Consider the following 19,640-nt stretch of genomic DNA (forward strand, 5'->3'; position numbering starts at 1 on the left):
TTTAATTTATCTAATCCAGGGCCCTGACCCAATTAATATTCTATAGGATCTCCTGGAGCTCTTGTTTTGTTCAGTTCTTGGCTTCAAAGGCTGCAGAAGAAATTGAAAACAGATTATTGGGAATAAAACAGCTTCAGTTTTTAGGCAGCTGTGTCTAGTGAGGTTGGCTTCGTTTCCAGCCATTCCTCGGGCGTAATGCAAGGCTGGCTCTAAAGAGTTTTGCCCCAGTGGCAGCAGAAAGGCTTTGCTGAAAAGCAAAAGGTGACTGTCCAGGAGCAGCCTGGAGCAGAGACAGAACCGGTGGGTCCCGCTCACAACCTCAGCTCCGCGTCGGGATAAACCCGGGAAGGGTTATGCCCCGTGCCCAGGGAAGGGGCACGGGGAGGCACGACGGGGTGCAGGGCGAGGGGTGCGGGCAGGGCAGCCGGGGAGCCCGGGGCAAGGCGTGAAGCCCCGCAACGCCCGGCGAACCCCAGCACAGCGGCCACGAGAGGGAGGCAGAGCCCGTGCGCTGCCGGGAATGCGGGATCGGGGCCGGGAATGCGGGATCGGGAATGCGGGATCGGACCTGTGGAGCCGCGGCCCCCCGGTCCCCCGGCGATGCCGGACGATGGGTCCCGGTTCAGCAGGGCAGCACAAGCCCCGCGGGGAAATCAGCTACTGCCGGCGGTCCCCTAAGGAGATTCACTGCCCTCCGCCCCGAGGATCTTCAGTGCATCTGCTCGGCGTGGCCAGGTGAAGAGGCTGAGCACCTAAACACAAGTTATGGCTAAACTCCTTTCCAAGGGCTGTTCGGACATCAGTGCTTTGTCCCATTCCGTGTTCACACCAAAGGCATGGGTTGTGGATGGGACACCTTGCAAGCCAGCAGCAGGACCTGTGAAGTCCCTGCAGTTCAGCTCTCATCTGTAAATCCAGGGCAATCATCCCACTGTGCATTACAGAGAGATTGTCAGACACGAGGCATTAAGCAGAGCAGGAGCTCACAGGGATGGTCTGTCAGTCCCCATGGCTGTATGTCCACCCTCTGTCAATGGTTCTGGCTCAGCCCCAGTTAATGCCATGACAGGTTGCACCCGGTGGGGTCAAGATCCAATTCCCACCTCAGGTTTGGTGCCCAAATGATCCCCAAAAGCACAATCAGGAAGCCCCCAGTGAAGGCCATCATTGTCACACTCTGTGAATCAATGGTCCTCTTGGATACTGCTGACACACCACTGCTGAAGGACCTAAACATCTCTGACAGCAGAGACTGGGAGGGCCAGACACATCTGGCTGGGAATGAGCAGCCAAAAAGCTGCAGAAGTATTGTGGGCTACCAGGGGCCAGGGCTATGCCAGGGCCAGAAAAGCAGCTAGAGGGGGAGAAGGAAACATGGGGAGGCTTCTTGTGGAGATGTTTTTAAAATCACATCATACCAGGTTCAAGTGTGGACTTTTCAGTGATGCACAAGAGAATTGTCTCTGTGATACAAAAGTGGCCCAGACAGTGACTCATGATAGTTCAGTGGCATTTAAGCACCTGATTTCCAGCTAACCAAGAACAACCTGAGGTCAACCCAATAGGTTGTCACCCTCTGAAAAAACACTCCTTGCAAAAATCAGCCTTTTGAGGGATGCTGCACAGGGGGTGGCACCTTGGACATAGTGGAGCCGGTCCCCTGGCACTGCCAGCACGCTCCATGTGGCCAGGACAGTGCCAGCAGCACTCCCAGCCAGCACTTGGCTGCCTTGTGGCTTTCCAAGACAGACCAAGAGCCCAGGGCTGCTCACCCACCCCCTTCACCAGCTCGAGAAAGGAACTGGGGGGGGCAGAGGAATGCAAACCAGGCCAGAGGCTCATTCATCCTCCCGCTCCCGCTCCCGGCTTCGGTGCATTCCAGGCAGTCTCACTACAACGCAGCATTCTGTGCGCTGCGATCCACCCCTGCACACGCCTGCCTCTCATCCTCTGCCAGGGCTCGCTCTCCCGAGGCACCTCGAGCTGGGTCTGTAATAAATCAGGCAGCAGCCTCCATCCAAGACACGCACACCCTGGGTTGCTCTGCTGAAAAATGAGCACCGAGCTCTCCATGTGAACACCTGCAGCGGGCAGGCGGCTGTGCTGACCCGGGCTGCGGCACCTCCGCCCCGGTTAAAGGCACCGTGCTGTTCAGACAGTCTCTCCCCGGCCACTTGGCTGTTCTCCAGCATTTTTCTTTTCCCCATACAGGGCTGGGATCTGGCTCCCACACCTCATCCCTCAGGCTCTGGGAGCCCTGCTCTGGCTCCTTGCTGCCAAAGTGAGTTTGAATCCATCAGCCTCGGAATTCAGTGATGGCCACTGCCCTGTAATGAGCTGGTGGGAGACTGGCAGCAAAATCCTCCCAGTGCATCCATGGAGGCTGGGAGGGAGATCTGGGAATGGGCACATGCGGTGTGAGCTGGAGGGATGTGCCACAGGCATCCGGAGAAGCGTCTCCAGCAGGATAGGTGGGACCAGGGGGATTTTTCCCAGGGCTTCTGCTGGCAGATCCAACAGAGCACAGCACTGTCAAAGCACACTCATTGCACTGATCCACTTGGGAAAGGCAGGAGACTGACCCGAGCCAGGACACGGGGTGCAGGAGGGTGGCCACCCTCCCAACCAGAGTGGCCAGTTCCGCAGCAGGGGGGTCAGTGTGTGGTCCCACCACAGCCAGAGAGAGCCCCCATGGACAGTGGCTGGGGGTGGGGAGTGCACAACCTCAAGCTCCCCACACTACACAGAAGAGCGTGGCCCCTCCTGGGGAAACTGGAGCCGAGGCCAAACCCATCTGGCTTTGCTTTGCACACTGCTGAGATCTTTCTTGGGTTTATTTTCATGCAGATCCCCAGAATGCAGAGACAGGCAGGAAAGTGAGAGCTGAAAGCAAACAGGAAAAAGGCAGGTTCTCTTGACTTCTATTTTTAACACTGCAAGCAACATTAGTGTCATTATATTTAGAAAAAAAATATTCAGAGCGTTTCCTGCCTCCCCTTTCAATACCTTCAGCTATTTCCTTTCAGATGTTTCCAGGGGCCAGGGCTCGGAGGCAGGAGGAGCAAGGCTGGGCTCTCACCCTGCAGACAGGTCCTGGGAGAGGAAAGTTGGCTCGAAGCAGGTGCCCGTGGTCCTGTGTGGTGACAGGGAGGACAACCAGGCTGTGGAGGATGTGGCCAGGTCCGAGCAGAAGCTTCGTGACACCGCAGGACCTTCAAGCTGCCTCTCCATGACTTGTAGCGCCTTTGGTGCCATCAAAGGAGGCACAAGGTGAGTGTAATGCAGGGAAAGGCACAGCAGCACCGTCAGGTCAGGTTTAGGGAGAGAGGCTGCAGCAGCCAAGGCTGGAGGCACAGCTCTGCCCTGCTGCAGGGACCCTGGGCTGAGCAGAGCCAGCCTGCTGGACCAGGCACTGCTCTGCAGCACAAGCTGCTCCAGGGATTTCATGCCCAGCACCACCTGTGCCAGGGATCACACATGAGACTGGTGAACTGTGGCACGTAGAGGGTGGCTGGTGTCCCCTGGAGTCAGAGCACTTGTCCCTTCTCCACTGGCACGTGCCAGCCTGGCTCAGCAGATCTTCCCTTTGTCTCTGAGAGCCCTCGGCTCGTTGCCTCGTGCTCAAGGACTGCGGTTTGCAAAGCGTTTGTGTTTAATTCCCATACAGATGATCCAGAGCACTGTTTCTGGGTGGCAGGCCAGTGGAGTGGCCTCGCCTGCACAGGCAGCAGACCACAGCTCAGCAGGACCACGGGATGCAGAGGAAAGCAGGGTTTGAGTGCGGTCAGCTTCTGGCAGTGGAGAGTGCAGCCAAATGCCAGGGAAAGGGCTCTCCTAACCCCAACCACGCTGTGCTAGATGTGGTTTCCAGAAAAATTGCAGCCCAGGATTTCTCCATGTGGCCTGGGGAGCTCCCTGCCCCAGGAAGGAGATGGAGTTAATGTTGGAAAGGCAGCACAGCAGCCAAATCACCACAGCACCTCCAAACATCTCCCGCAGCCTAGGCCAGCAGGGCAGGCAGAGGAGCAGCCTGGCTGCCACAATGTGCTCCTTGAAGGAGCCATTCCTGCTGGTGTGGTGAGAGCCAGGGAGGTGCCAATCTCTGTGCCAGAAACAGAACTGGACCGGTTATGCAAGTGGCAAAGGCAATCCACAGTGACAGGGACCAGCTCACAATGAGCAGATGCTAATCCAGAGCCTGACACATCCCAGTGAGTCATGAGTCACAGACAGGCTTTTCTTGCTTTTTTTTTTCCCTCTTTTCAATAAAATCATCATTAATATAATCAGAAAAGGAAAAACTTCCAGAACAGTCTCCCTTTCCATGGCTAGGAGGGCTGTAGGTGCAGGGACCTCACGCAGGCAGGGCTTGTGTGGCTGAAAGCCAACAGAGTCCCATTCAATAAGAATCAGTGAGTTTTCCTGCAATTGTTAATCAAGTGTGTTGTGGGAGTGATGTAGCGATAGCATCATCAGGCAGTGGCTGTAACTTGCAGCCTCCCTGCCAGATAAAGCTGGAACTGTCACCACTGGAGCTGGAACTGTCACCACTGGAGCTGGAACTGTCACCACTGAAGCTGCAGACATCGGTTTGTTTGATGGGCAGTGGCAGCTCAGAGCCTGCAGAGCAGCTCAAGTGGGAAGGTGAAGCCCTCAGCACCCCATCTCCTCCTGCCAGGGCACAGGTAGCTCCCAGCCCAAGGGCTCTCTTCACCTTCTTTTCCTATTTCTACCTCTCTGCCATTATGGTTTCTGGGGATGTGTCCTGAGGAAAAAGCCTGGGTGGTGAGAGGCATTCACAGTGGGATTCTCCAGTCTCCCCAGGGAAGAGCAGGACAAAAATGAGACTAACAGCCCTTCTCCTTCCCTTTCCTCACCATATCAGGGAAACCACCCATGGGTGACCCCCATACCCCAGGACAACTTCCCTCACACCTATACTTGCTTTTTCAGGAGGAAAATTCTTACCGTCTCCAACCTGGCCTTGATCTCCAGGGATCACTCCAGCTTCCTCCTCCTGATCTGCTTCTGTTGGTGCAGTTTCCCAAGACACAAACATGCCCTTGGAAAAGGAGCATTTTTCCTGTGCAAATTGACACCACACTTGACACAGCTCGGGCTCAGACAGTATGAGGTCTGAGGACACTGTCCCCTCCAACTCTGTCCCTGTGGTCCTGCCACTGCCCCCTCAGTGCTCATGCAGAGCCCCTGCCTGGGCAGCGCTGGGTGCCAGCCCCCTGAAACCTCCCCACCCTTGTGGGGGCCAGCATAAGCCTGTAAAGGGCCAGTCTTGTCTCTTGCTTTGTGGCCAGAGCACAGAAGCCCAGCCAAGCAGGCTGGTTGCTTTTAATTAGATTCAGACCTGCATGAGGCAGCCCCCTCCCTGTTCCTTCAGGGGGGATTCTCATTTTGGGGCTCACCAGTCTGCAACTAGCAAGTCACTGCTCTCCCACCTCCCGTGGCACCAGGTCACCCTGTCCCTGGGCAGCCCGACAGCTGGGGGAGAGCGTGCCCAGCCAAACACCTTTTACAAATCATTCTGCATAGTTCGCATTCTCGGCCGGTTTATGAGCATTTTAGCTCCTCATATTGATCAGGGCTGGAGCCGAAGTAATTACGTTCATCAGAAATAATTTCCCCCTGATTTTGAGTCATATTTGAGCTGGTGCCCATCTCCTCCACTCACCCCTGGACACAGGCAGCTCTCTGCTCCCTGGTACATACTTTCCAGGCGACATCGTTGCTTTCATAACCATGGTGAGACTGACAGGCTTGTTTTTCTCAACTGGATCCTACACACACACACACACACACACACACACACACACACACTAAAGATTTCAATGGTGTCTTTATTGACTTGACTGGGGATGTGGACAAGAGGAGGTGGTTTATGTGAAGTTCATGCTCAGGAAATGTCTCCAGATGCCTCTGGCATCAGGAGGGGGCATGGGGAAGGGCTGGGGGCCTGACACCCCTCTGCACATGGAAGCATCACTGGTCTCAGCCTTTCCAGTCTTGCTCAGGAGATGGAGAGCAAGCCCAACCCTTGCTTTATTCCCTGGGGTGGAGGTAGGAAGTGAGACTCACCTGCAAAGCCTTTGGCATGAGCCCTGGGGAGAAGCAGCAGGTCCCCTTGCCAGCTGGTTTTGGGTGGTGACCAGACATTTGGGGTTTTGAAGTGCTGGGTGTGAATAGGTGAACTGGCAGCCATTCAGTCCTCCACAGCCCAGCCTCCTAATGTGCCCAGTGTCTACACTGGAAGCCCCTGCCCTGCACGAGCCAGGTTCCTTCCAGCCAAGGATGCCAGGCAGTGCCCAGTGCACTGCCTTTGGGAAGGTCCCAGCCATACCCAGGGCTTTGCAGAGCATGCCTGGTTGATGTGCCAGCTAAGGAGGGTTGTCTTTGCCCCAGGTCACTGTCCCCTCCCCAGCACTGTCCTGTTCCAACACTGGTCATTACCCTCCCTTCCTTCCACACAGTCCCAGCATCCTGGATCCACCAGCACCCCGAGCTGCTCCTGCTGATGGAGAGCCAAGAGCAGCTCTGGGGATGTGAAGGGCTGTGATGTTTGGGAACAGACACAACCTGTGTCACCCAAACCTCTTTCAGCACCACACACTTCCCAGGCACAACACCAGCTGCCTCGTGGGTGCAGCACTTGCATCCTCCAAAGTCTTACCAGAGTCACAGAGAACAGGGCTGGAAGGAAACACAGACATCACTGAACATCCCCCCTTCTAAAGCAGACCTGGCACAGTGACAAAGTGAGTTTGGAGAGACCTAAAACCATCACTGGCTGTACCTCAGTGTGTGCCTCAATTTGCAGCTTCTTCGGTGCTGCAAAGGACATGGCAGCTTCTTGAGAACACACAGCACCCTTGAGCAAGACAAGAAGGGGAAACATTGTCTATTTTAGCCTGAAACCACAAGAAAAACAGAGATAGTCAAAAAGAATGAGCCATTTGATCAGGAAACATGAGTTAGCTGTGCAGGTCCATGAAAAATACCAGGGGTCTTTCACTAACCACACAAGGTCAGGATGTGGGGATTATATCTTGTCTGAAAGATAAAACTTCTAGTGAGATTTTTTAAAAGGAGTTTATGTTTGATGATGTTTGATACCAAAAATAAACTCCCAGAGGATCCTAATGTTTGATACATGATGATTTCTGACACTGTTTTCCAAATAATAATGGAAAACCTCATCTGGCTGAAGTTTCCATGCTTTGTTTTACAAAAGTCTTATTCTTTGAGTTATCTGAATGTTTAACTTAGGGGGACAGTTACGAATTGCTCTTGTCTGGACTGCAGGGAAAAAAAAAATCCCACAGAAGTACTGCCCAGGGTTTGATGGGTTTAATATGCCTCTTAAGTAAAAGTGTTGTCCTTTCACAACAGCTGGTGCAAGGCTGGGCTGTGCTAATGAGAAGCCCCTCGGTCTGAAGGATGAGCTCTCTCTGTAGTTTTGGCCAAGTTGAGCCTTTCCTTTGTTGTGATGCTCCATTTGCTCCTCATGTCATCACTCAGCTCCTGCCTCTTGGCAACGTCAGACTTCGAGACCAGAACCAGCCCCAAGTCCCATTTGTCAGTGTTTCTTTCTAATGAAACCCACTTAAAAACGCCTGGGGAATGGTGCAGAATTAAGTGCTCCCAGCACCAGGCACCATTCCTCTTTCTCCTTTGGTCAGGGCAATGCCCAGCTCCTGCCTCGCTGGCCTGGCCACCGTGGCTGGGAGCTCAGAGGGGTCAGCTGGTCCCAGATGAAGCTGAGGTTTCTGGTGCAGTTGCCTGGCCATCAGAAACTGGACAGCAGCCCTGAATTCTTTTCTTGCAAGTCACTTGGACAGGCACCAGATGGTAAATACTTTCAGTCTCTCCATCCCGGCTCTGGGGTGGGAGCAGTGACCTCAAGGTAAAAGACTGCCTGGCCTGTCCCTTGTCCCTCAGGGTGGCTGGTCCTTCCAGCCTGGCTCTGCTGTCCAGTCAAGGTGTGAGAACCAGAGGGAATAAAAATGCCCAGACAGAGCTGGAAATAGCCATCACCACCTCTCTCGGCTCTTGCTGTTTGAAACTGGAGCCAGATTCATTCTGGGTAGGAAACAACCTTCCCATCCTGCCAAAAGCAGAGATATTTCAAAATTTCCCAAAGCCATGGTGTTTCCAGAAGTCTCATGAAAAACATCCAGCAGCCACCCTAAAGTGTCCAACAGCCGAGGGAGACCTGAGGCACCTCCTTTTCAGCTCAGGGCTCTTGGCTTTGCCAAGCTGGATGTCTGTCCAGCTTTGCCACCAGTGATGTCCATGCTCCACGGACAGCCCTGCTCCTCTGAAGAGGGGAGTTGAGGCAGAAGTGCCCAGAAGCAAAGGAAATGTCCTCCCCACCAAGGTATGGAGCTGGGCTCACCCCAGACCCATGATTTCACTGTTGATGTGAGGGCAAACAGACCCAGCCAGGACCCAGGAGAGCCCCAATGCTCCCTGCCAGAGATGGACATGCAGACAGCAGTCTGAGTTCAGACAGCTCTAGGGAGGGGGTTCCACACACGAAGTAAAGTAAAGAAGAGGAACCTCGAGCAAAGGAAAGGGGTGGAACAAGAATATGGTCTGGGATGCCCGTCCCAGGTGGATGCAGTTTCAGCTGAGCAAGGTGTGCAAAATGAGAGCTTTGCCATGTTATTTATGATGGCATGTTAAATGGCAAACACATGAAAAACTCAGCTCTCTAAAATGTAAATTCACTGGGGCAGTTCCTTCATTTCTATAGAAACAGCAGAGCTTGTCAGCAGCTAACTCAAAGGAGATGTATTCAGATCTCTGTATCAATTATTTTCTTGCACAACTGACCACAAAAAAAAAAATAAAATTACAATCCCCCAAAAAACCTGACAATAATACCATGGAAACTGTGGAGCAAAACATATGGACTTTATTACCAGCTCTGAAATCACACGTATGGTACAGAACACATATGGAGTATGTGCTCCAGAGGGTATTTATAACATGGACTGCTAATGTGCTGTTCTGGTGCAGCCATTGGAAGTGTGGGCAGCTGGCCAGGCACGGGATGGTGGGTTTGGCCAGAGCTGAGGGAGAAGGTGGAGAAGAGATCCCCACCCCAAGGAGCCAAACCTGCACCCAGGATACATCAGGTGTCAGGGTTGTGATCTCCAGTGGGTTCCCCTGGGAGGCTCCAGCGCTGGGATAAGTGACAGCAGCCTTTGGAAGGCTTGGTGTTCCCTCAGGCTACCATGAGCTCATTAACAGCCTGACTGCAGCTAACTAAGCAAAATCAAAGCAGGGAATTGGGGTGGTAATGGGAGAGCTCTGTCTGTGCCCCTCCCTGCCGGGCTCTGCCCTCCCTGCTCCATGCCCGGGCTTCCAGGGTCTGGCAAGTGCAGAGGTGAGGTCGGGATTGCTGCTCAGGTGACTGAGAACCTGTTTCACAAAAGCAACAGGAAGGGAAAAGAGGCTGGAGGGAGGGATGGGGTGTGATTCCCAGTTGTGTGATTTCGGTGCTCTGCTCGTACGGCACTCAGCTCCTCCTGTGGGTTTGCCAACATGTAGTATCTGGGATTTAGCAGCAGAGCTCATCATGCCTGGATGACATGGAAAGTCTGTACACAGCCACCAGGGTCCATCCCTGGGCCAGGGCAGAAGCAGCATTCCCAGCCCCAGGACACATCCTGCAGGAAAGGGGCAGGGGTGCAGGAGAGGAGCCAGGGAGAGCTGCAGGGCATCCTGCATCCTTACACTCAAGCCTTTCCTCTGAGCTTTGAGCTCACAAAGTCCCCACTTATATCTCATGATAAGATCTGGGGAATGGAAACATGGAGAAGGGGCTCTGTTTCCTGGAGGTCTTGAAATGCTTGTTTTTTTCTTTCCTAAGAGCCAGCCTCGTGTCCCCAGACACAGCAGCCAAGAGAAAAACTTGCACAGGGCAGACTGAGAAAGCATTGGGAGACAACTGAGCACCTGCTTCTTTTCCCCAAACTTGGATTTTTAATTCTCACAACTGCTTAAGATGATCATAATACTTCAGGGGCTGAATTTGGATTTACAAGGCTTGAAATCAGCAGAGCCAGACTGAAGCTTTCCCTGCATCACACATCCAGGACAATGCAACACAATGTACATCCAACCCTCCCACCCAGCAGCCTTCCTAGGTGGCTGCAGCCCCACTGAGGACAGGGATGATGTGGCAGCACATCACAACCACCACAGCAAATCCCTTTCCAGCTCTTTTGGTCAACACACCCCTCTCCCACAGCCTGCCATGCACAGAGTTCAGCACAAAACATAGGGGTGGGTGCCCTGCTCCTGCATAGCCATGGTATTGTCTTGGGGTGGCAGCAGGGACAGCCCTGTCAACCCCTTCAAATCCCAGGAGGAAGATTCTGGCTCGGCTTGGGTAGACCTTGATCAGTATTAGGATAAGGCATAAATCTTCCCTCCCAGTCATGGCTAGCAGCAAGGAGCTGGATCACCCCACCAGCCTGGTTCCCCAGCCCCTCTGCCCTGCTCCCCAGGGACAGCACAGTGTCCCTTCCCTTCGCTCACTGTCTCGGTGGAAGCACATTCTCACCTTGAGGAGAGTGGAAATGGCAGCTGGAATGTGGGCTGGAAAGAAAAAGAAAGGGAAAAAAAAAAAAAGGAAATCTTGAGGCTTGTCCAAACCTATTCATGTTTATATTGGAGCCTGTGAGTGACATCAGAGCAGGGAGAGTATAAACACCAGCAGGACCTACTCCGGGCTTTAAAACCTGCGAACACACCGCTGCCTCCAAACTGCCTGGGGGGTGATGTGCTGAAGTGGCAGAGGGGAGAGCAGCATGAGGCTCCAGCTGGAGAAGCAGCTCCTCTTCCTCTCCCTCCTCTGCATCCTCTCCAAGGTAAGGGAGATGGGGCACTGGGGCAGCTTTAGCTTTACCTGTGGAGCACCTGGGTCTTGCAGGGAGGACTGGGGTGTCACCACGAGCCCGCTGGCTAACGCTGGCCAGGCTATGTGGATGCAGTCCCACGGGGGCACAGCTCTGCTTGGGAGAGATATTTGAGATTCAGTAGCAGGGTGTGAACGTTCATGGGCCAAAGGCTCTGCTGTGTGAGTCCCTGGAGCACACAGGAATGACAGCAATGTGCTGTTTGCTCGCTGTCCCTGCCGCTCTCTGGGCTGTGCTACGTACAGTCAGCGAGCAGCAGCTCGGCAGCAGTGGCTCCTGCAGGCTCCTCCATCCCCGCCCAGGCTCCCGAGGCAGGGGCCAAGCAGCCCTGGCATTACTCAGCTTTCCCTGCTTCTCAGGACGCTCACGCCAAGCCAATGCCTCTGACAGGATTTGGGTTGTCGTAGTGGGTTTATTATTTTTTTCTTTCTCTTGGACTCTGTGTGAAAATATTTGCCTGTGCAGAGAACAGGAATGTTGAAAAGTTCAGGGCATCTCAGCTCCAAGTTAATCAGAGCTGCTGCTTGAATCCCCAGGCAGACCTTCTGTGAGCAGGGATGTCGTGGCAACAGTGTGCCTATTTGACTCCTTTCCCAGAAAGATCAGATCTCTGATAGGAGCCACATTGTCATCTAAAGACAAGTAAATTACAAGGAGCAGAGGGAAATGCATTAATGGCTTGGCTAATCTTTCTAAAACATCGATTTGTAATAGCAACCTCCTGAAAGATGAAAAATGCCTTTGGCTGCCTGGGTAAGCTGTGACAGAGAAATTATTCTGGCCCCAGGTGCTTGTGAGAATCACCAAAGGCCCTTGTGCTGCCAGCCCAAACCTGGCCACCACAGACAGTCCCCTTGGTCCCTGCCACAAGTCTCTCTCTGGTTTCTGCCACATTAATAATGCTGCTCATTGACAGAACTAGAACAAGACCCAGCCCATTTTGGATATATTTAATCTCTACTTGCTGGCACTGACACTTCTACAGCCCCATAAAAAACATCTGAATGGCTGCAAATGGGAAACAGCACACCAGTACCTACCTCCTCTGTCTGATGGTCATGTCAGACCTGATGTTACTGGGAGAAACTGAAAAAGAAAGGAAAATGGTATCTAAAACCCACAGGGTGTGGCTGAACCCATCACTCTCTCGGCAGGCTCAGCAGACACACCCGGACCAGGGCAGGGGTGAATGGTTTGGTTGCATGTTTGCTGCACTGCATGTGCTGGCCCTGCATCCAGCAGCACGTGCATGGTGCTGAGCAGCAGGGCTGCTGGGGGGCTTGGAGCTGCCAGGGGGCTCACACACACTGCCAGGCCAGGACTGGCAAGGAATTCACTTCCAAACTGCAGAGCCAGCTCTCCTGGCTTCAGGCTCCGTATGCGACAGCCCTGTTGGATATGACACGTCGGGAGCACAAGCACTGCCTGCAAAAGCAAGGTGTGCCAGGGGGGTTGTGCAAGCAGGATGAGCCAATGGGATAAACACCCCCCTGCCCAGGTGAACTCCTGTGGGCACATCCCTGGCAGACAACTGGCTGAGCAGGCAAAGGACTGCAGTGCACAGTCCTGCCAAAGTGATTACTCAGTCTAGCCAGGAGGGAAAACATAGCTCCCAGTCCACAGAAACGTGCCTATCTCTGGGCTCCTCGCCCAGTGGGCCAGGCTGGGTGAGGATCCTGCAGCCAGGGACAGACAGAGGCTGCAGCTGGATCAGGGAGGAACACAGTGATGTCTGCCTGGCATCAGATCCCTGCTGCCAATGTGACATCCTGTTTCTCAGCATGAATGAGAGCTGTTTAGACTGCTTGGAGTGAGGTGCTGAGCCCTCCTCACGTGCATCCAGTCCCTGCAAAGCCCCATCTCCAGCTGGGCACACCCACTGCCTTAGGGGCAGCCATGGGGTGAGCTGCTTTCCCTCCCTCACATTGGGCTGCTTGTGGCTGCTGAGCTCATTAAATAACCACCACTGCACGGGATCTTCACCTTTTAGCTCCATCCTCCTCCTGTGTATTCAGAGCAGTGGTACTTTTAAGACCCAGTCTTGCAGAGTGCTGAGAATCCTTGATTCTCCTTGGTTTTCCATAGGTGCCCTTAAGAAAGGGGACAGTAGCTTTCCAGGCTGCTTCACCATATTCCCATGGATTTGCAGAGCCTCCCTCCACTGAAAATCTGCCCTCGTGATCGAGAGGTTACCTGTCTGTCCCAGTGATTTCCCTGTCAGTCAAAACCAACCCCCATGGAATCAGCGATGCCTTTGCCCCACAGGTGTGTGCCCAGCTGTGCCGGAGACCATGCTACTGCCCCTGGGTGCCACCCCGCTGCCCCCGCGGGTCCCCCCTAGTTCTGGATGGCTGTGGCTGCTGCAAGATCTGTGCCCGGCGCCTGGGGGAGCCCTGTGACTTCCTCCACGTCTGCGACCAGAGCCAGGGCCTCGTCTGTGACTACAGCACAGCACCGGCCGGGACAGGAGGCACCTGCAACTGTGAGCACAGGGGAGCCCCTTCCCGCCGGGGATGCCCCCACGCCCCAGTTCCACCTATGGCCTCAACTGGCTACAGGCATCCCACAGCACTTTCAGGGAAGTGGTTGAGACTAGAAAAGCAGCCTTTTCTGAGGAACTTACACACAGCTTGGCCATGGGGCTGTGCTGCAGCTGCTGCCAGCTCTTGTGCTGTTTTCTGACTGAGGATTCAGGGTGGTTTGAGTGAGGATGGGCATGGGGGTCCCAGGGATGCTGCAGTCACTCTGCAGGAGCCTGGGCGTCCTGCAGAGAAATCTCAGAGAAACTTTGTCTAGCCTGAAAACCCTGAAGGCAGGGTCAGAGCCAAAGGGCAGGGGGTTTCCCACCAGCTCGTGAGCTATTCCTTTGAAAACACGGAGATGAGGAAGGAAGGTGGGGAAGGGGAGGAGGTTTGCTGATGAACGTGCTGCTGCAAACCCATGTCTGCCCCACATACCTCTCAGTCACTTCTGTGTCCCCCCCACGTCAGTCCCTTCGTGCCAGCCCCACAGTTACCCCAGCAGTCCCTCTGCCACTCACATCTCTGTCGCTCTGTCCCTGTCCCCGTCTGTCACTTCAGTCGAGGATGACGAGGAGGGTTGTGAGGTGAACGGCCGGGTCTATCGAGATGGAGAAGTTTTCCAGCCCAGCTGCAAACTCCAGTGCCGCTGCCTGGACGGGGGCTTCACCTGCATCCCGCTGTGCCAGGAGGACGTGAGGCTGCCCACCCCGGACTGCCCCTACCCACGGCGCGTGGAGATCCCGGGGAAGTGCTGCCCCGAGTGGATCTGTGGAGCCCAGGACCAGCACCTCCTCCGGGATGCCAGGGCAGGTAAGACGCAGGGCACCTCCAGGGAGGGGATGCCCGGGCAGGTCTCTGGGGATGGCCCCTTCACCCCAGGCTCTGAAACATCACCTCACATTCCTCTGCCACGCGGGGCTCTGCCCGCAGCACCGCAGGGCATCTGCACAGAGCCTGGCTCCAACCACCCTTTATCCCCTCCTCTCTTTTCTTTCAGCCCCCGGGGCAGTGTCCCCAGTGCTGCCATACCCCTGCCAGGAGTGGAGCACAGAGTGGAGCGCCTGCTCGGCCACCTGTGGCGTGGGCTTTGCCACCCGCGTCTCCAACCAGAACCGCTACTGCCGGCTGGAGACCCAGAGGCGGCTCTGCGTGGTCAGACCCTGCCCCGCCCTGCCCGCGGCATTCCCGGCGGTAAGTGAGGGTGGAGCTGGTGCCTCTGGGCAACGGGTTTGACAGACAAAGGGAAGAGCAAAGCCAGCCAAACACGAAAACACGAGACCCCCACTTAAGTGTGGGCACCCCATCACCCCTCCTCAGCCTTGAGCTGGGAGTGTCTCGGGGACAGATCAACCATCTCCTGAAACTCAGACTGGAAAACACCTGATGGCAGGTGCAGACCTGAATTTTGGCATCTCTGGATGTCTGAATCCAGGAGCACTCTGGAACCCACACAGGGGAGCCTGGCCTGCCCCTATGGCCAGAGATGTGTTTGCAGCTCCTGCCTGGCTCCCTGGGCACACCCAAGAGGTGGTTCTGCCGCCCCTTTATTAGCCTGGCACAGCCCCAGTGCGAACATGGTGTAACACAGCCTTGCTGCCACATGCCCCTGCTCCCCAGACATAGAGAACACGCCACGTCCTGCTCTATCTCCCCATCATTCTCCACTGTGCCTTTCCAGAGGGGAAGAGGAGGTCATTTGTAGCTGTGCCCACCCTGGTTTCATCCCGGAGCCAACGCCTCATCCCGGCAAAGAGTCTGGCACAAACCTATGGCATTGTGGTTTTGGTGAAGATGGAGAAACTAGAGAAGTTTCCATCGAGAAACTAGAGAAGAACTGATGGACTTTGGCTGCAAAGGAGGCTGGAAACAGAGAACAAGATCCCCCTCTCACTTAGAACCTGCCTCCTCTGTGCACCCTGCTGCCCCAGGCAGGATTAGTGGGCAGCATTCCCGAGTTTCTTAGGCTGAATGAAATGGGAAATGGGGAAACCCTGCCCCAAGCATGAACCCACCCAAGAAGCCAGGAATCGGTCCTTTCCTGGATCAGTGGAGCTTCTGGAGAGGTGATGCTGCTCCTCCACCACATCACACAGCTCTGCTCTGTGTGGACTGCAATAGAGGCCATCTCCAGCACCTGGAAGCCCAAATCCCTGGAGGGAACCCTCATGCCCTGGCCCCCCAGGGAGGGAGCAGGTACATCAGGCTACACCCACAAGTCACTGCCGTGCCAGGCTGAGCTGCCCCACGGTGCGGGAGCTCGGCCAGCCCACGATACCCACCCTGCAAACAGCGGCTCCTCCCTGGGCATGGGCAGGGTCCTCCTGCTGACAGCTCTAATTCACCTTCCCCGCATCCCTCCAGAACAAACACGAGCCTTCCCGCTCCTCCTGGCCCCCTCCTCTCCCAGGCGCTGGCGGTTTGGCAGAGCTGCGGCGAGCGAGGAGCTCAGACGGAGACACCGTCCCGCGGCACCAGACATACCGCCTGCCATCCAAGCACATTCCCTGTGAGCCCGGGCCAAAGGAAAAGCGGGAGAAAGAGAAAACAAAATCGCAAAGATGAGTCGGAGCCGCCTCCCGACGGGCTGGAGCCGCTCCAGCTGCGCAGGAGAGCTGCTCGGCGGTTCTGGCTGTGCTTTCCTCGGCAGTAACCCTTGTGGGCGACGGGGAATGAAACCCAAATGCCCTCTAACGGCCTCGCACCAGCGTGCAGAGGGAACGTCCCACCGCAGGGAGGGAGGGGCAGCTGCAAGGAGCAGTGGTGCAGGTGACACGTCCAGGTGAGATACGGACATTTTAGACGTGTATTTCTGGAGCTAAAAATAAAGGTGTGCTGATCGAGGTGTGGAGCTTGTCTGGTGCAGGGTGAGCCCAGCCCTGCTGCTCGTGGCCAGCTGGAAAGTGGCACAGGATGGGGCAGCCTGGAAGCACCTCAATTCAGGCTGCTTAGAGTATGAAAAGAAAAGAAAAAGGAAAAAAACATTGTGAATCAAAGCACTGAACACATTATTAGAGTATATCATATCCTGGATTCAGTCATGACCCTTTGCTTTTACCCAGCCATCAGCTCCACCAGCTCTGCCAACGGGAGCAGCCCTGCCCACAGCCCTGCCCACAGCCCTGCCCAGGTCTCCGGGCAGTGTCGGGATGTGCAGGACAGCAGTGGCTGCCCTGCCGCTGGGTCTGCAGCGCCAGGCACAGCCCAGGCCATGCCTCTCCTCAGCCTCCTAAAAATCAGTGCCCAAACCCCCCTGTGACTTGTTCCCCCCTCCTGCCAGGCCCTCCTCTGCTCCCCCCAGACTGGGATTCCCCCAGTAGTGCCACCAGTGCCACCAGCTGACCATCCTCCCGACCCAGGGCAACTGGTACTGTGGCAGATTTGGAGGTGCAGGGGCAAAAGGCTGAATGGCAGAGGGAGATCTCCTCTCCAGCCCAGGGAAAAGCTTCCTCACCAGCAGCAGGAAAGGCAGCAGGGCCAAGGCAGCTGCTCACTCACTCCCCTGGGCTCTGCAAGGGCTGAAAATAAAAGTGAAGTCAAGAATGCCTTTCAGTCACTTTGGGAGGTGAGGAGGGGGGGAAGAAACAAGAAGAAACCTCACTGCTTGTGCAATAAAACATTGCTTACAAAGAGAATTATTTACTGTGATCATCTGGTGCTGGGCCTGAATCCAAATCATTAATTCTGTTTGATGCAGGGGATATGGTGAACCTCCATCAGGCAGCAAATCGCAGAGCAAACAGCTTTGGGTGGCTTTTTTAGTTCTGTGGTGGCTCTGCCAAAAAAGTGATGACACAAGGCTCATGTAGACTTTAAAACTACCATGTTCCTCAACTGACATGGATAAAATGTTGTGTGTACTGAAAATCCTGTTTTTAAGCCAGTTCTTGTTTGAACTTGTTGGGACTCTGCCACCAAGGCTGGGTGAGCTGTTGGCAGGGAGGGTTGCCAAGGCTGTAACTCCCTCCCAGATCCTGCCCAGCCACCTCTGGGTGATGGTCAAAATCAAAAGGTCACTTTTTAAGAAGCAATCTGTAATTGTCATCTCAAACAAATGACTCAGTGCACCTCTGCTATAATTTCCTCTTTTTTTCCCCTTGCAGAATATCACTTCTCCCCGATTCACTAAGCAGAAAACATCTAAATAATGAATTAATGATTCCAAATAAATCAGAGTTATTTTTCCCTAAGAACACAGGGAAAGCAACTCTTGCAATCTGACTGCCAGTCTCACAATATTTGCCATTCCCTCTAAAGCCCTGCTACCCTGGAAACACAGCTATTTGAGGCTCACGTTTATGACAGTCTCTGACGCAGGGCCCTGTCGTTGCCTGCTCGGGTGGGGGATCCACAGGTGACTTTGGTAACCTGCAAAGATAAAAATCCTAAAATCAGAAGAAAAAAAATCACCCTTATCCTCAAGGCCTAAGGGCACATCTGCACACAGACACAGCACAGATTTGCCAGCCACACTCCTGAGCCAGTGGTGAGCAGCAGATCACACCTCATTTCGGCACAAGCACATGCAGCAGCTGAAGGGAAACTGTGCTACCACATGAGCAAACAAAATGCATCAGAATTTCTTTTCCAAGTCATTCTCATGACTGATGATTTTTAAATGCATGGAGAAGGCTGAGAAAGGGCCGGATGAGCCCCTCATTAAAGTAAAACATTTTCAGAAACTGAGCACAAGAGTGCAGTGCTCAATTAAAAAAATTGAGCCTTTTTTCAATTTTCCTGGGAGCCCATCACTCAAGTTATCTGTTTGCAGGAGCTGTCTGGGCCCTGAATTTTCACCCTGCCAGCAGCAACACTGCCACATGCCAGAGCCAGGCACAGGAGGGGAGCATCCTGATGTGGGATGCTTGGGCAGAGCTGGAAGTAGCACCTGCATTGCAAGTGAAACCACGGGCCAAGTGAACAGGCACCCAGCTCCAAGCCTTCATTGTGGGGACAGGGCAGGTTTTGCCTTCACTGCTGAGAGCAGCTCACCACCCTTCCCATGATCTCAGTAGTCCTCCCAGCCAGCTGCTGTCTTTGCCTCAGTTTCCCCAGTGGTTGATACTCTGGGACAAAGGGAACCACTCCCAGTCTGTTCCTCTCCTCATGCTGCCCTTTCACACTTCCATAAAGCTGCTCTACAAGTGCCACCCCAAGCTCAGGCTGCAGGAGCAGCTGAAGTGCACTGAGGTGAAGGGGGTGGGAGCTGGGCAGGACGGAGAACTGCTTCCTGGGGATGCACCCCCAGGGACCCTCTTCTGTGCTGCTGCCACTCCAAGAGCACAGACCCACCAGAGGCTCTGCAAACCTCAGAAAAGGTGTATCCTCACCCCATGGAAACAGCTTCTACAATCTGCCACTCCATCATGCCTGTAGCGCTGAGGTTTTATTACAAAGACAGGAAATAACAGACAGTATTTCCTATCACTTATCTGCTCCAGCAATCACTTTTTTGAAGTTGACAAATACACTGATACTCCCAAAGAGCAGCTACCACCCCCCCATCTGTGTCTTGGGCTTCCCCATCCTGTTCCTGAACTCCTGTGCCCAAGGATGTTCCAGTGGAGATGTTCAGCTGCTCCCAAGGAGGGACAGGCAGCTAGGATGGCTCGGCAGGACCCACCCTCCTCCTCCCCACTGGCAGTTGAGCTCTCAGCCTCCTTCCACCCCCTGCTTTGATCCAGCTCCCGGAAAGCAGGTGGACGTCGCCCTTCCTGGGCCCAGCCCTTTTCACCTGAAGTTGTTTTCCCAAGGTTGTTTTTGCATGGCTTGCCAGGGTAAATCCGGCTGGTTACTGCCCTGTCGATTCCCATAAAGTTATTTCTGGCCCCATTTATGCAGCAGCTGCTCAGCAGAGCAGTTGAGGCTGCCTTTCCTTGGGGTCTGCTTTGAGCTCTTACCCCAATTTCACAGTATCTGGGTGTCTTCTGTATGACATCCCCTGCAACAGGGAAGGCAGGAGAGGAAGGTCACAGCCCATCTTGCATGTCCTCCCTGCATGGGTCTAAACCACTCGAAGGAGGAGGGGGAAAAGGGGGTTTGTATTTGGGGAGGGATATAGAAATAGGCAGCAGGACGAGCTGTAGTGCGGAGACAGCTCTTCAGCAGGGATGGGGTCACTGCTGCCTATGCTGGGGGCAGGCAGCCTGCCACACCTCTGCCTGCTGGCACTGCTGGTGCC

The 19,640-nt window shown here is 54.5% G+C and overlaps 1 protein-coding gene across 1 annotated transcript; it reads left to right on the top strand.

Moving 5' to 3' along the window:
• Positions 1 to 10,760: 10,760 nt before the first annotated feature.
• Positions 10,761 to 16,302, top strand: CCN5 (cellular communication network factor 5). Its single transcript, XM_051803063.1, has 5 exons — positions 10,761 to 10,892; positions 13,206 to 13,422; positions 14,021 to 14,272; positions 14,460 to 14,653; positions 15,141 to 16,302. The coding sequence occupies exons 1-5, from the start codon at positions 10,833 to 10,835 to the stop codon at positions 15,162 to 15,164; spliced, it is 747 nt and encodes a 248-aa protein (XP_051659023.1). The 5' UTR covers positions 10,761 to 10,832; the 3' UTR covers positions 15,165 to 16,302.
• The last annotated feature ends 3,338 nt before the right edge of the window (positions 16,303 to 19,640 follow it).

This window comes from Manacus candei, unplaced genomic scaffold, assembly GCF_025592945.1.
Source record: "Manacus candei isolate 608988 ecotype Guabito, Panama unplaced genomic scaffold, ASM2559294v1 h1tg000057l, whole genome shotgun sequence".
NCBI classification, from domain to species: Eukaryota; Metazoa; Chordata; class Aves; order Passeriformes; family Pipridae; genus Manacus; species Manacus candei.

Coding starts and splice junctions, on each gene's coding strand:
- CCN5 (XM_051803063.1), top strand. CDS start 10,833: ATGAGGCTCCAGCTGGAGAAGCAGCTCCTCTTCCTCTCCCTCCTCTGC. Junction 13,423..14,020: donor GACAGGAGGCACCTGCAACT/GTGAGCACAGGG, acceptor CTGTCACTTCAG/TCGAGGATGACGAGGAGGGT. Junction 14,273..14,459: donor CCTCCGGGATGCCAGGGCAG/GTAAGACGCAGG, acceptor CTTTTCTTTCAG/CCCCCGGGGCAGTGTCCCCA.